At 43.2% G+C, this 13,670-nt stretch overlaps 1 protein-coding gene across 1 annotated transcript in view; it reads left to right on the top strand.

The window, feature by feature from the left end:
• PTPRT (protein tyrosine phosphatase receptor type T) overlaps window positions 1-13,670 on the top strand; it is a 497,897-nt gene that overhangs the window by 429,909 nt on the left and 54,318 nt on the right. Inside the window, exons 15-17 of the mRNA XM_058850913.1 lie at window positions 392-527; window positions 5,562-5,591; window positions 12,755-12,802. Of these exons, the coding sequence (XP_058706896.1) occupies window positions 392-527; window positions 5,562-5,591; window positions 12,755-12,802 (214 nt within the window). The remainder of the gene's footprint in view (window positions 1-391; window positions 528-5,561; window positions 5,592-12,754; window positions 12,803-13,670) is intronic.

Here is a 13,670-nt window from a genome sequence, read left to right as displayed (position 1 = left end):
TACTGTTATTGCATGTTACTGTGCTCACTATTTCGATGAGTGAGGACTGCAAGTTCATTTAAACTATTTGAGATTAAAATTAGAACTGTTCTCCTGTTTCTGGGTGCATGCTGAGTGCTTCAGAAGAGTAAATGCCCCATTACAGTATAACTTAGTAAAATATTAGACTCATTTGCACTATACTGGGATTTTACACCCTATTACTGCTCTGAATTATCTGCCATTAGCCCTCATTAAAGGCAGATTTGGTTAGATGGACAATTGTCTATTGCAATTTGATTGCAAATATGTTGTTAGGCTTTCAAATGAATATTTAAAGTGGATCATTGCACAGTTTGACTACAAATTCTTTTTTTTTTATCTTGTCCTTCCTCTCCCTCCATCTTTTAAGGAGCTTCCACCCAGAATTCCAACGCAGTGGAACCCGAAAAGCAAGTTGACAGCACGGTGAAAATGGCTGGAGTTATAGCTGGTCTCCTGATGTTTGTTATTATCCTCTTGGGAGCAATGCTTACCATCAAAAGAAGGTAAGTTTCTGCTTTGCTTCCATCTTGCACCTCTGGGCTACATTGTTGTAGTTTCCCAAGGAAGAGTAAATAAAGATAAAACATTCTTTATGTGTGACAGAGAGCAGCAGTTAATGCCTGTTACATAGCACTGACACTAAGGGCTGTAGGCCCAGAAGAAATACCAGTTCTGGGAGATCCAGCAGCAAAAGAATGGTTGTTATGCAAAAGAGATAATGACAATTAATTGATAATTAATGTCAAGGGATAAGTAGCATGGAGAAGTACAAGGGGGTAAAAGAAGAACCTCTCCTGACAGGAAAGGCTGAGAAAATTGGGATTGTTGAGTCTGGGGAAGAGAAGGTCTGGAGTGACTCAACTGTGCCCTTCCAGTACTTGAAGGGAGCCTACAAGAAGGATGGAGAGAAACAATTTATGAGGGCCTGGAGTGACAGGACAGGGGGGAATGGCTTCAGGCTGGCAGAGAGGAGGTTTTACCAGACATTAGGAAGAAATTCTCCCCTGTGAGAGAGGTGAGGCCCTCACACAGGCTGCCCAGAGAAACTGTTCATCCCAGCCATTTTCCCAACACTTGAGTTTTCTGATGCTTTGGCTGTCATAACTGCTAAAACATAAGTTATTATCTCCCAGATAGCACAGACAAACCCCCAAGCAGAATTACTCATAATGCAGAACGAGTCCCAGAGGTTGGACACTGAGGATCCATTTGCTCCATGTGAAAGTTCCCAAGCTCCTGCTGAGCTGAGCTGGCCCCTGAGGCACTGCACAGGACCTTCACCTGGACTTGCCTGGTCCCTGAAGCAGCAATATTTGGTGAATTTGGGTGCGAGGTCCCATGGACAGAGCTTTGTTCTATCTGGTTTTGCCATAGGCTCTGTAAACCTGGGCAATTTCCTTCAAAGTTAACATTAGAAAGGAGGTGAGTGGGAATATTAGTAATCTAAATTCTCCCTTTTTTCTCCTAGAGCTGGAAAATTACAGTTTCCTGTGTGTTGTTTCCACAGTCCCTCCCAGGGCAGGCAGGCTGAGTCCCTGCAGTCTGTATCTCTGTTTGCTGCAATTTGCACGGATACCCGCTGGAAGACACACTGAAATAAGGAATAAACTGGCTCATTGACTTTAAAATCTTTTCCCATTTAGAAGCTCTGAGTGCAGGAGGAGGTTTGGGAGGCTGTAGCACACCTCCAGCACCTCCAGAGCTGCTGAGCACATCCATTCTGGGCTCCCTTGGATGGGCTCCACCAGCCACGTCCAGCTGGGGCTCAGGGCTGCATATGGACAAGTGTTCCCTGGAGATGAACTTCAGCCTGTCAGGCTCATTTCATTTGTAAACTAGTGTGGGTTGGGACCAGCTTTTATAAAAGGAGAAGCTGATTTGGACCACAAATGGATTGGAACTTCTGGAGGAGCAGAGCTGAAAGCTTGAGCTCTTCTGAGAGAACAGTTTGACAACAGAGTTCTCTTTTTATTTTGCAAACAGAAGCATTTGGGGCTTGAGCTCTTGCATTCCGTGTTTGCATTAGCCTCATTTTAAAACCAGCTCCCTTCCCAGTGCACCAAGGCCTTGGTGTACAAGTAGTGTAGCCTTGCAAAGCAACAATTCAGAAAAATAGATTTAATGAGCTGAACTTGAGATGTTGTCTTCAAATGGAGCCGGAAAATATCCCAGTGACATTTGTCCATTGTCCAGGGCATCACAGCTCAATGGGAACAGGCAGGGAATTTCCTGGATAAAGCATTATTTTAACCATTGCAGAGAGCAGAGGAAGGAGAGGGATTAGAAGAGAAGGAAGACGTTGGTTTGAGATAAGCACTGGTATCATCAGGAGCCTCTTTTATTTCCTGTGAGACTCACCAGATCGGCAGCACGCTGCTTGGAACCTTTCAGACACAAAACATGAGCAAGCAGTGCTCAGCTGATCACAGTTTCAGCAGAACAAATTGCAAAAATTCCAGGAACTCAAAAAATTTCTGGGGGCTGATAAAGTTTTAGATGGTTTAGTCAGATATGTGAAGCTAAATTAAGCCAACCAGTGTATTTATGCAGTGGAAAATTTGGGTTTGACTCTATGTTTGTTGTCTGAAAGTTTTAGTTGAAACTTGGGGCTGTCTAAAGCCTGCTAAAGTTTCCATATCTGTAAATCTATGTCGAAATTGTGTGTACATATAAATTTCTGTCTTAAACATGACTGTCTTAGAGTATTTAAAATAAAAACCATTAACAGTGTGATTTCTTGGTTTTGGGAACCCACTAACTCCAGGAGTTAAGTCATAGTATCATCAGTACATGTGTATGACATAAAAATTACTGGCACATAATGGAGAGAAACTTTATACAAGGACTTGTAGTGACAGGACAAAGAAGGCTGGCTTCAAACTGAAAGAGATAAATTTAGATTGGATATCAGAAAGAAATTCTTCACTCTGAATGTGGGGAGGCCCTGGCACAGGGTGCCCAGAGAATCTGTGGCTACCCCTGGAAGATCCCCAAGGCCAGGCTGGACAGGGCTTGGAGCAGCCTGGGACAGTGGAAAGGGGAGTGGAATGATCTTTAAGGTCTATTCCAACCCAAACCACTCTGTGATTCTGTGATAATTTAGCATGTTAATTTAGAGGTGGTTATCAGTGGCCACAGGAGTGTATGTGCCCACAAAAGACACAACCACACTCTCTCATTAACAGATACATATCCTGAAATATCTCATTTTTATTGTGTGAAAATATTTCTAATTCTCTAAGGAGCTTGTTGTTCTTTCCTTAGTATTATTTAAATACATTTGTGTAACAGAGAATACAGAATCATTTTGTAAAAACAAGAAAAATAAAGACATTTTTTTCAGGAGAAAATGCCCTTTGACTTTTCCCCTCCCCAGAGGATTTGATTTTGGTCAGTCCTGATTTCATCAGGCCAGTTTTAATTCTGATGTAATCATGACTTGTATTTCCCTGGAGTGAAGAGTGTGACACCTCTCAGGCTGGTGTGTTTGAGCAGACAAAGCCTCCACTGACCCCTTTAAATATAAGACTGAATAAATAGGATCAGACAGCCTGTCATGGGTGCACTGTAAATAAGTTCTTTAAACTGCTGTCGCTAGCAAAAAAGGAGATTTGGGGCTATGTAGGGTCTAAGATTATTTCCTCCTATGAAAATTCAGCTCCTTATTCTGGATTAGGATTTAGGTTGTTACCTTAAACTAATTAAATAAAACCCCAAAGCCTCTTGGGCATACCCAAGCTGTAGGACAGGTTTAGGAAAAGGGACATTTGTACATTCAGGGATCAGTGTCCCTGCTGTGTCCCTGTTTCAGGTGGGAGACAGGCAGGGGTTTGGGTTGTGTTGTATATTTTGTTTTTTTTCTGAACCATAACTCTGACCAGTTCTCACAGTTAACCTTTGAAATATTCTTTAATAAGTCCTTATTTCAGGCTGCATATTTTGGAAGAATTGGAGCCAAAATGTCCAATTCCAAAACACAACCCTCCTTTTGTTTGTCTTCCTTTACCTTCTGTCCTCATGGAGCAAAGCTTTCTGAGCTTTCCTCTGCAGCCTGGAGAGATGTGCAGCTCTTTAATGAGGGCTGAGAGTCTGGTGGGATCCCAGATGTGTGTGGCCCAGACAGGACAGCAGCAGAAAGAGCAGCAGGATGTTCCAGGGAACAGTTCCAGTAGATAGAGCTGTGTGAGCCCTGCTCCTGGCCTCTCACAGGGCTTGGTTTAATTGAATCACTTTGGGGGTTTCAGGGGTTCAGCTCTGAGTCCTCTCATTTTCTACATCTTGGTCATGTTTCCCTTTCTTTAGAGGCTCAGTGGAACTTGGATTTCCTCAGGGAGGCTCAGTGGCAATCGCTGCTCCTTACCTGGTGCATTGCTGGGGTTTGTAGAATTGCTGCTTTCAGGAGATAATAGAATTTAGTTAAAATACATCCAAGTGTATCTTGGAATCAGTGCCATTCAAATCACTTGGCATACATCAGGAATCTGGCCAGAATAGCAGGTTTATAGCAAAGGAATCATCAGGAAAAGCATGGTTCAGTTTAATCCTCGTGAACTGTTCTTTACCCCACGTGTACAGCACAGAGGATGATGAATCTGCTCTGAATCTTAACCTGCTTTCCACATGTGCTTCTGGAAGTTGTGTTGAGAACAACCACAAAAGTGAACACTTGAAAACTGCATTTGTATTTCCAATTATTCCTAGTCATCCTAGTATCTTCAAGGATGGCATTTTAAAGCTGTGCAATGGGTTGAAGTTTGTGTTTCACTGTTTTTCCCTGTCTTGAGCACTGCTGCTGCTTCTGTGGCTTCTTGTGACTTGTGGTAAATTTCTAATACCCTGGGCTAGGTCTGTCTTGAGCCAGTCTTTTCAGAGAACCCCCTTTCCAGATATAAAAGGGAAAATATCACCTCTTAAGCTACAACTGATTGCCAAGGCTCAGTTTGTGTTGCTGCTCAAAATGTTGTGAAATGAATTGTTGAGAAACTGTGGTAGAAAATGCTTAATCACAGTGATGCAGAAAGCTAATGCATGCCCCCAGTGCTCAGCTATAAATATGGAGTGATGCTTGAATTGTTAATGAACTATTTGCATTTTAGAGTTTGATGAAGCTTGATTTATCATTAGACAATTTGCTCATTGTCTAAATACTCCAAAATTGTGATGTTCTTACATTGTCACTTCCCTATTTATTATTTGTATTAATAGCTCTGACATCTTTCTTTCCATTTCAAAAATATCAGAGCAGTTGAGAGGCAAAATTGCCCATGTTACTGACCTGATAAAGTGAGGGAATTAAAGGTGAGGGGATTTATTCATGGTGGCAGAAGTGGAAACACAACCTGTCTCCAGTTCAGTATTTATTTATTCCTCAGCAATATACAGCTCCTGAAATAAGCGTAGGCAAATAGTACAGAAAACAAAACAAATACTTTTTATATTGGAAAAAGAAGCCTGGAGTTCATCTAAATCTAATTATGTGCTTTTCTCTTTTTCTCCTTTTGGATATTTTGTTCATCTGACTGGCTGTCAATATTTAGAAGAAATGCATATTCCTACTCCTATTACTTGTAAGTACTTGAATGGGAATAAGGTTTTTTGAGCATGTTCACCCTGTGGTAATTTTGTGCTTTGTTGTATTCTTTTCTTTTCTTTTTTTTTTTTTTTTTTTTTTCCCCCATTCCATTTATCCTTGTCTTTCCAGCAGCTTGTGTTTTATTTTCCCAGTTGCACGCTGTTATGTTTTCCCTGTTTCTCCACTGCACCTGTAGCTGTGCCTGCAAACATATGAATGTCCACAGATATGTCAGTTATGGTTTACAGCTCTTCAAACTGGATGTTCATCTTTAGATTGGATATCAGGAAAAATTTCTTCACCAAAAAGGCTGTCCAGCACCAGAACATGTGGCCCAGGGAAGTGATGGAGTTGCCACTGAGGCATTTAAAAGCTGTGTAGATGTGGCACGTGGGGACAGGGTTTAGGGATGGACACGGCAGTGCTGGAGGAACAGTTAGAGCTGATGATCTTGGAAATCTTTTCCAGCATAAATGATTCTCTGATTCTGTAAATGCTAATGGACAAATACAGAGTGTCCCAAGTGATCCTTTTTAATTGTCCATTGTTCATAGCCAGACTTCAGGGAAATTCACACCTGAAAGTTATTTTTGGGAATTTCTGAGCCATGGATGTAAGCTTTTTAAAAACCTTAAGGTTTCTGACACCTGGGAGTTGACATTATCCCAGCAAACATCCCTGTTCCTGGAGCTGCCAGGTTCTGAGTGTTGGTTTAGATCATTGGATGATGAAGTGGTTCAGATATTCAGATCTAAATCACCTGTCCAGTCCTAATGACAGTGCTGCATAATGAAGGCAGTTGTTAAGGCAATGAAAATGCTTCACACATCGGTACTTCCAGAGCCATCTGCTGCCTAAAGACTGAGGGGCTGGGAAGCAATCAAGGCCAAGCTGTTTCTGCCATGATAATGGTTGCCTGAGGATCTGGAGGAGGAGAGGGCTGGATCAATGATGTGAGGAAAAAGTCCTGGAGAAGTGAGTTGGACACCTCTGCTGCCATCAGAGGGCTGGGAGGGAGGAGAAGGCAGCTGCTGCTGTGGACAGGAGCAGCTCTGTCCTCTCCAGCTCTCAGAAGCAGCAGGAGCCCTTTCCCCAGACCTGTCAGGGCTCTGAGCCCCACCCAGCTGTCCAAAGAGCCACATCAGCCCTGACAGCCCCTCCTGGGCTGCTGCTCCAGGAACTGCCTCCTTTGCCCCTTCCTGCAGCTCCTCTTTGTCTCCTCTTGGCACTTTTCTCTGGAAGATGTTCAGCAGGTCAGCAGAATGAGAGGTGCTGCCATTTTAAGGGAGCTGATTTCTTTTCCATGTGAGTTGATTTATGTCCAAAGAAGAGGGCAAAGGAGGATCCCTATGAACCACTGCTTGGAGGGATTTTGTTTCTCCATGACCTGTCAGGATGCTGTTGGAAAAGAAACCTTTCCCACTTTCCAAACCTGTGAGGAGCCTTAGGACACCATCACGAGTCTTGACTTTGCCCAGTGATGTAATTGTAAATGCAGAGTAACTCCATCTCCTCTAGACCTCACCCTGGCTACCAAGAATGAAATTTGACCTCAGGTAGTCAGATTAAAGAGGAGGTTAACTAAGTGTGAAGTAGGGGATGGTTCTGACCCAAAGGTGCCAGACCTAGTTGAATTTATTGATAGAACCTTTCCTCTTCTGCACATTTCTCATATTTTACTATTTGGTTTCCTTACAACCAGTAGCCCCACTGCCTGAGAAATTCAGTGCCAGGTTTCCCATTATAATTGTCTTTTTCCAGCAGGCAGTATGTGGTCAGCATGTTCCCTGCTTCATTTTATTTTGAGATCTATGTGTTTAAAAAGATGAATCAACTTCCAAGCCCTCTGTGACCCATTTTACAGCTGCACAGCATTGCTGTAAGCAGTCAGCTGAGGATTGCTCTGCCAGAGCAAGCACAGGGGTCCCTAAGGGGTCTATTTGCTGTGGGTCAATTTGCTCTAGACCCTTTTTCCCCAGGGAGCAGCACGGTGACTCAGGAAAAGTGAAGAGAAAACCCTCTGGAGGGTGACCCAAGCCTGGGGTTGCAATGAGCTTCAGCAGAGGCAGAAGGAAGGGTTTTAATAAGGTTTAATGAGGCAGATGTCCAGCCTGCAGCACATCACACAAAGCCAGAGGTGCCATCAGGCAAGCTGAGTGTTCATAGGAGCCACTGGAGACTGGAGCTCAGCTTGCACAAATCACAGAGCTTTTCCTCCCCAGTCCTACACCCAAATTTTTCTGCAAAAAGCTCATTCTCAGCTGTGTGCTGCTGGTGTCCCAGGCCCAGCTCTGCAAGCTGGAGCATCCTGACTCAACATCCACCTCACCAGGAGGGCTCCCAGCACCAGGCTCTGCCAGGCAGCCTTTGCTTCACATGGACACTTGGGAAAACCAAGCTCTGATTTGTTTTTTTTCCCCTTGAACAACAACTGAGGTAAAAGGGATGTAGCAGTAGTGAGGGAAGAAAGCAGGAGAGCCCACGTTGTGAAGTTCTACTGAGTTTCACATTTCAAGTTTCACATGAATAGGGTGTTTCATTAGAATTGCAGATGAAGATCTGAAATTGCTAAGGACTGTGCAATTCTTAGACAAGCTTGATTCAAATTGCCCTGGACTCCTGTGAGCAGAAAGGTTGGATTCAAGTTTATTTTAAATGTTGTGGAAATAACAACAGCAATATGGTTATATACAGATTTTTTTTAAAATAGAATTGGTTTCTATGCTATGACCTTGCATGAATTATTTAGTCCTGAAGCAAAATTCAGTTGAATGTGTTACCAGTATTGAAAAGCAGGTTCCCAAATAGATCTGCTGGCAGATCTTTAAATGTGACCATATGGACTGTATCACTTCACGTTTGGTTTCAGTTTCTGGACTCCAAAGCTGTGCTTCTTAGAGCAACAAAAGTCTGATTCAGATAATTCCTCCTAACCCTTTGTGAATCTTCTATATAGGCATTTCTTCTTGTTAGGCAACAAAGTCTCCCATCCTAACTGTTGCAAATGATTCTGAATAATTCTATTAAAGTCACAGAGAGTACCTGGTCTTTACAGAGATAGGCCACAAGATTTTGGTAATCTCTAGACTGGAGTTCTGCCCTCAGCCAGTCTTGTCTTCTGCTGCAATTCAGGACTGGAAAATCTGATTCTGTGAGATGGTTGAGTAGCTGCAGCTCTGACTGGTGAAACCAGTCCAAAATATTCACTTACAGGAGCAGCTGTTTTGGGCATGCATAGTTATGGTTAAATAGGGATTCTTGTATAGCAACACTTGATAGAAAACTTCCTACAACATATAGGAAAGTATGAACGAGAAGGCCATAAAGATCTTTAACAGGCTTTAAGTGGAAATACAACGCAGGAGGCCTTGATTCCTGACTTGTAACTCATCGTGCAGGGTCGACATTGTGTTGTGTGCTTCCCTTTACCCATCAGCAGTGGCTTCTGACTTGAGATCCTGTCAGGAGAAAGGGATGGAATTAGGAGTTCTCGTCCTGGTGCACTCCTTCATCCCTGTGCCCAGGGTGATGCAGGAAGCTTTTCAGAGGAGTTACTCTGTATTTACACCAACATTTACACAAATGGTGTCTAAGGCTGGGACAGAATTGCTGCTGTCTCTCTGCACTTCATTTAATGGGCAGAGTAAGATACTGACCCAGCCAGGTCTGGAAGATGTTGGTTTTACTCCCAGCTGAAGCTGTAAAACACTGACAGCAATTCATCCAGTTTACAGAAGGGTTTGCATTTAGTGACAGGCACCTCTTTTGCAACAGTATTTTCAACCGCAGCAATCCATATAATGATTTTATTATTTGCTCACCAGGAAAATAAATGGAAATGTTTTCTGTGTGTGGGTTGTTTGTTTTGGTTTGTTTCTTTCTCCTGGGCTGGGTAATGGCTGCAGAATGAAATTTAATCAAGAAGAATATGAGACCAGGGAAGAATTTCTGGAAATACAGATTCATGTATGTGTTACAAGCACTCAGTTTAATGTTATTTATAAGAAAAGAGCACTCGATGGCCAAGATGTTTTTCTTTTCCCCTGAACTGGCCAGAGCTCCAGGGACATGATTGCAATGTAGGAAGTCCCTTCAGCTCCCTCTGGAATTTCACACCAATTTTAATTGTTGGGTGGTTTCAGCTGGGAGTTTCTTTCCATGGAAGAGATTGCAAAGGTTATTAAGCTAAATTTATACTTACATTTTTTGAAATAACAGAGTTTATGCTGGATTTATTGCCACCATCTGTGGGACATTTGAAAAGAAAAACTTCCCTTTATTTATAAAGGTACCTCTGTATAACCACATTCACACATAAATATCTCCATGTATTTCCATGGATGGTGGGATCTGCCTGCACAGGTCAGCTTGCTAAATCAGGATTTTAAGAAGAAACATTCTCATTAGGTGCTTTTCTCATCAGATGATGGAAAAACAGGATCGTTAATCAGTGGCTATGCCTGTCTAATGAAAGCAAATTAAAAAAAATAATATATCAAAATGCAGCAAGCAGATGAGATGTGATTTAGAACGTGTCTGCATGGTGATTGCAAGCCTACACCTTGCAGAGGACAGGGTTTGTGGCTGTCTGTACCAACCCAGACTTACACTTGGATGGCTCCTATGTGCACCTGGCTTGTCTAAACTTTCTCTGGTTGTACATAAAACTAAATAAATATAAATAAATCCTCCACAAGCAGTGATTAATTTGATCAAGGGAAGCTCAGATCATACTTTCAAGAGCCTGTGCTTGCATACCCATAGTGCAAAACGCTCAGGGCATCTTTTGACTTCTCTCTACTCCCTTTCTCCTGTCCTGTGCAGTTTGCTCTGTGACATTGGCCTTTGCTCTTTGTTACACCTTTACTGCAGCAGCCTCCCTCTGCTCCTGCCACAACCTGGCTTCATCAGGGCAGGTGCTAAAGCTGTCAGAGCACATGCTGTGGTGGGGATTTGCCCTTGCAGTGGCTCTGAGAAAGCTGCCCAGGTGCTTAGGCCAGAATTGCTTCCCAGCCCTGCTCAGGAAGGAGACACTTCCCATTCCCCAGCCCTGCAGGCAGTGAGAGCAGCTCCCCTCTGGTGTCTTTTCATGTTTGAAGACCTATCAGCCCTCCTTGATTTGCTTTTCTCTAGATTAAAGGTCCACATTTCTTTGGCCTTTGCTTGTAGATCACGTTTTCCAGCTTTGCCTTTCGTGTCCTCCTTTGTGTGTGCCCTGTAGCACACGTCTGCTTTGAAGAGCAGAGCTGCAGCAGAGCCCTCTCCAATCCTCAGAGCAACAGGACCACCCAGATTATAGCACAGCCCCCTCAGCTTTAAACCAGCATGAAACCATTCTTCTAAATTGGATTTGTCACTGTTTTAGGGCATGGAGCCCCTTTCCAGTAGATCTGCTGTTTGCCCAGTGCTCCCTGGTATTTGCATGGCTCATCACTGCCTGCCTTAAATCAGAGCAGACTCCATCACAAATCACATGTGTACTCCGAGGAGTTTGCTACACACAATTCTCTAAAAGGAATTTTTTTTTTTTTTTGTTTTTTTGGCTTTCTCAAATTGCTTATTGAAAATGAGGGCAATATGCAATTTGTGTCTGTAGGAGGAAATTTCACATTTAACTTACATGATCTATACCTAATGTCTAAATTACCTGTGCCTGCAAATCTACACCACAGTGTACATAATGCATCCTGGCAAAACATCTAAAATTAAATCTGTCAACATATATGCATGAGAGTTCTCCAGGAGTGGCAGTTACAGATTTAATGTTCATGCATGTAGAATTGATAGAAAAAGTTAGAGAAGAGTTTGAAGCTGATTTAAAAAAATAATCCCTGACAGTCATCCAAACCTCCACGAAACAGGAATCTGATCCTGCAGATACTTCTCACAGAAAATATTGCTGGAGCTTCCTGATTAATGCCTATGGCAGTAAATGGCTTGTGCTTGATACCAAATTTGCATTCCTTGACTGTTTAAGTGGAACTCCCACAATTTTAATATAGTGCTTCAGATTTTATGTCTAGTCTCTGATAAGAGTTGAAGTTTCAAAAAAATAACCAAATCAAATCTCCATAACTTTTTCCCCCCAAATTCACACTTAGTTGTGACCACTGCCAATGGCTTTTCTCCTTTCTTTAGTGGGGTCAACATCAACTGCCTGATTATACAGCTGGTTTCATTTTTCCACTTAACTTTAAGCATCTTTCTGTCTCATCTCTCCTCTGTGTGTGTGGTGCTTACAAAAATCATCTCTTCATTTCCAAACCTTCTCAAACTGAAAAGAGCAACCTGGTAAACTCCATCCATGGCCTCCTGCTTTCTTCTTGCCACATTTCCCTTACCCTTGAATGTAAACCAGCATTAAGATCATGTTATCCACATCCTGACATTCTGTGCCGAGTGTTTCAGACTCTTCTTCCCAATATCTGCCTGGTCCTTTATTTCCTCCCCTTTTCAGCTGCATAATGCATGAGTGGGGAAGTGTCAGCTCGGTGCAGGGTGTCAGCTGTGCTGGGGACACGCTGGGCACGCAGCCAGCCCCTGGCTGACACTGATGCTCCCACAGCAGCTTTGCTGGGGTGTTGCAGTGGCTCTGTGCAGGGCACTGGGGACAGCAGGAGCCGTGTCACCGGCCTGGCTTGTCAGCGATTCACAGAGATCTCTTGGAGCGCCCTATTTTTGGAAACGGCGTTTCTAGATAAATGCTTTTCCAATTCCAAAAGGCGTTTTGACGTGCTGGGAAATAAACCTCTACCTAGCTGTGGGTTTTAAGTCACATCCCTAACATTCTGGAAAGTGCTAGTCATTTGATTTTATAATCTTTTCTATGAATTATAATGATGGTAAGGACCAAATAGGCTTAGTCCTGTGCTGCCACTCTCTCCAGACACGGAGCGGCAGCAGAAAAGGCACGTTTAGAAACCGAGAGCCCCTTGATGTGTCTGGCAAGCTTAGCTCTGAAATCCTCAAAAGAGATCTGTCTTCCTTTTCCCTCTAAATTTAGATGAAGAATTTTTACATTCTTGGAACAGAGAGGGAGAAAGGTGGAAACTGATAAGATGCTGTTGACAGAAAATTGTAGCATTTTCAGATGCAGACCTGGGTTGTGTGTGCGAGGTAGATTGAGAACTTTAAACTCATGTCACCTTTTCTTTTTAGGCATTCAAGCCAATGTTTTAGGGGCCTCTCTGTCTTCTACAGGACCAGGTAGAACTCCTTTGCATAGGGCTTTTGTAAGCAGGCCTTTGGGGACTAAGGGGCTTGGGTTTGGGGTTATTTTTTTTCTGCCTAGGACATGCAGAAATGTTGTTGCTCATTCACAAAAAGACCAAACAAGTTTGCCAATTCTGGCTCTTCATAGCCTGTTGGCATTTCTGAAGAGATACCAGGCAATGGGGACTTACAGATAATTACTACCACAAATAATTTCACTTGCATTGAATGAGGAAATCGCCCCTTTTGACTCACCATTTTCAACCATTAGGAGAGGTCATCCGTAGTGGCTCACCCCAGCAGTCCAGAGTGCTTGTTATTAAGGACTTCTGCATTTTGGATTAGTGTTTCCCACTGAGTGATTTCAATTCCTCTTGCCAAAGAATTCGCACAGGCATGTACAATTAGCGAACCATTGGGATTAACAGAACCACACGGCAGGGTTAACACACTTCCACACTATTGCACTTACCTCAGCTACCACAGCACAAAAAATAGGGGCTCCCATATCTGCAGCTCACAGCTCCTCAGTCTGGCTGTGCCAGCGCTGCTGAACACTGGAAGCAAAGCTTTTAGCAGCATTAAACACCAGCTTTTTGCTTCAACACTCGAGGACTGCTCCCCTCTTTGCATCCTCACCTGCAGGAGTGGGTACACCCTGGGGCCTGGGGAGATGTGAGGCACCCCTGGGGGATGGACACAATTTGAACAGCTCTGGGCTTGGGTTGGAACCACTGATTGTAAATGGCTGAACCCCAACTGGCTGAGCAGATGAGACACGTGTGTTTGTTTAAAAGTTTGCAGCAAACATCTGAGTTTTTTTTCCATAAATCTGTGCTCTCCTGATCTGGATTATCTTTCT

The sequence above is a fragment of the Poecile atricapillus genome, chromosome 15 (assembly GCF_030490865.1).
Source record: "Poecile atricapillus isolate bPoeAtr1 chromosome 15, bPoeAtr1.hap1, whole genome shotgun sequence".
Taxonomy (NCBI): Eukaryota; Metazoa; Chordata; class Aves; order Passeriformes; family Paridae; genus Poecile; species Poecile atricapillus.
The sequence above is the reverse complement of the archived record's forward strand: the minus strand, read 5'-3'. Positions and strand labels throughout refer to the sequence as shown.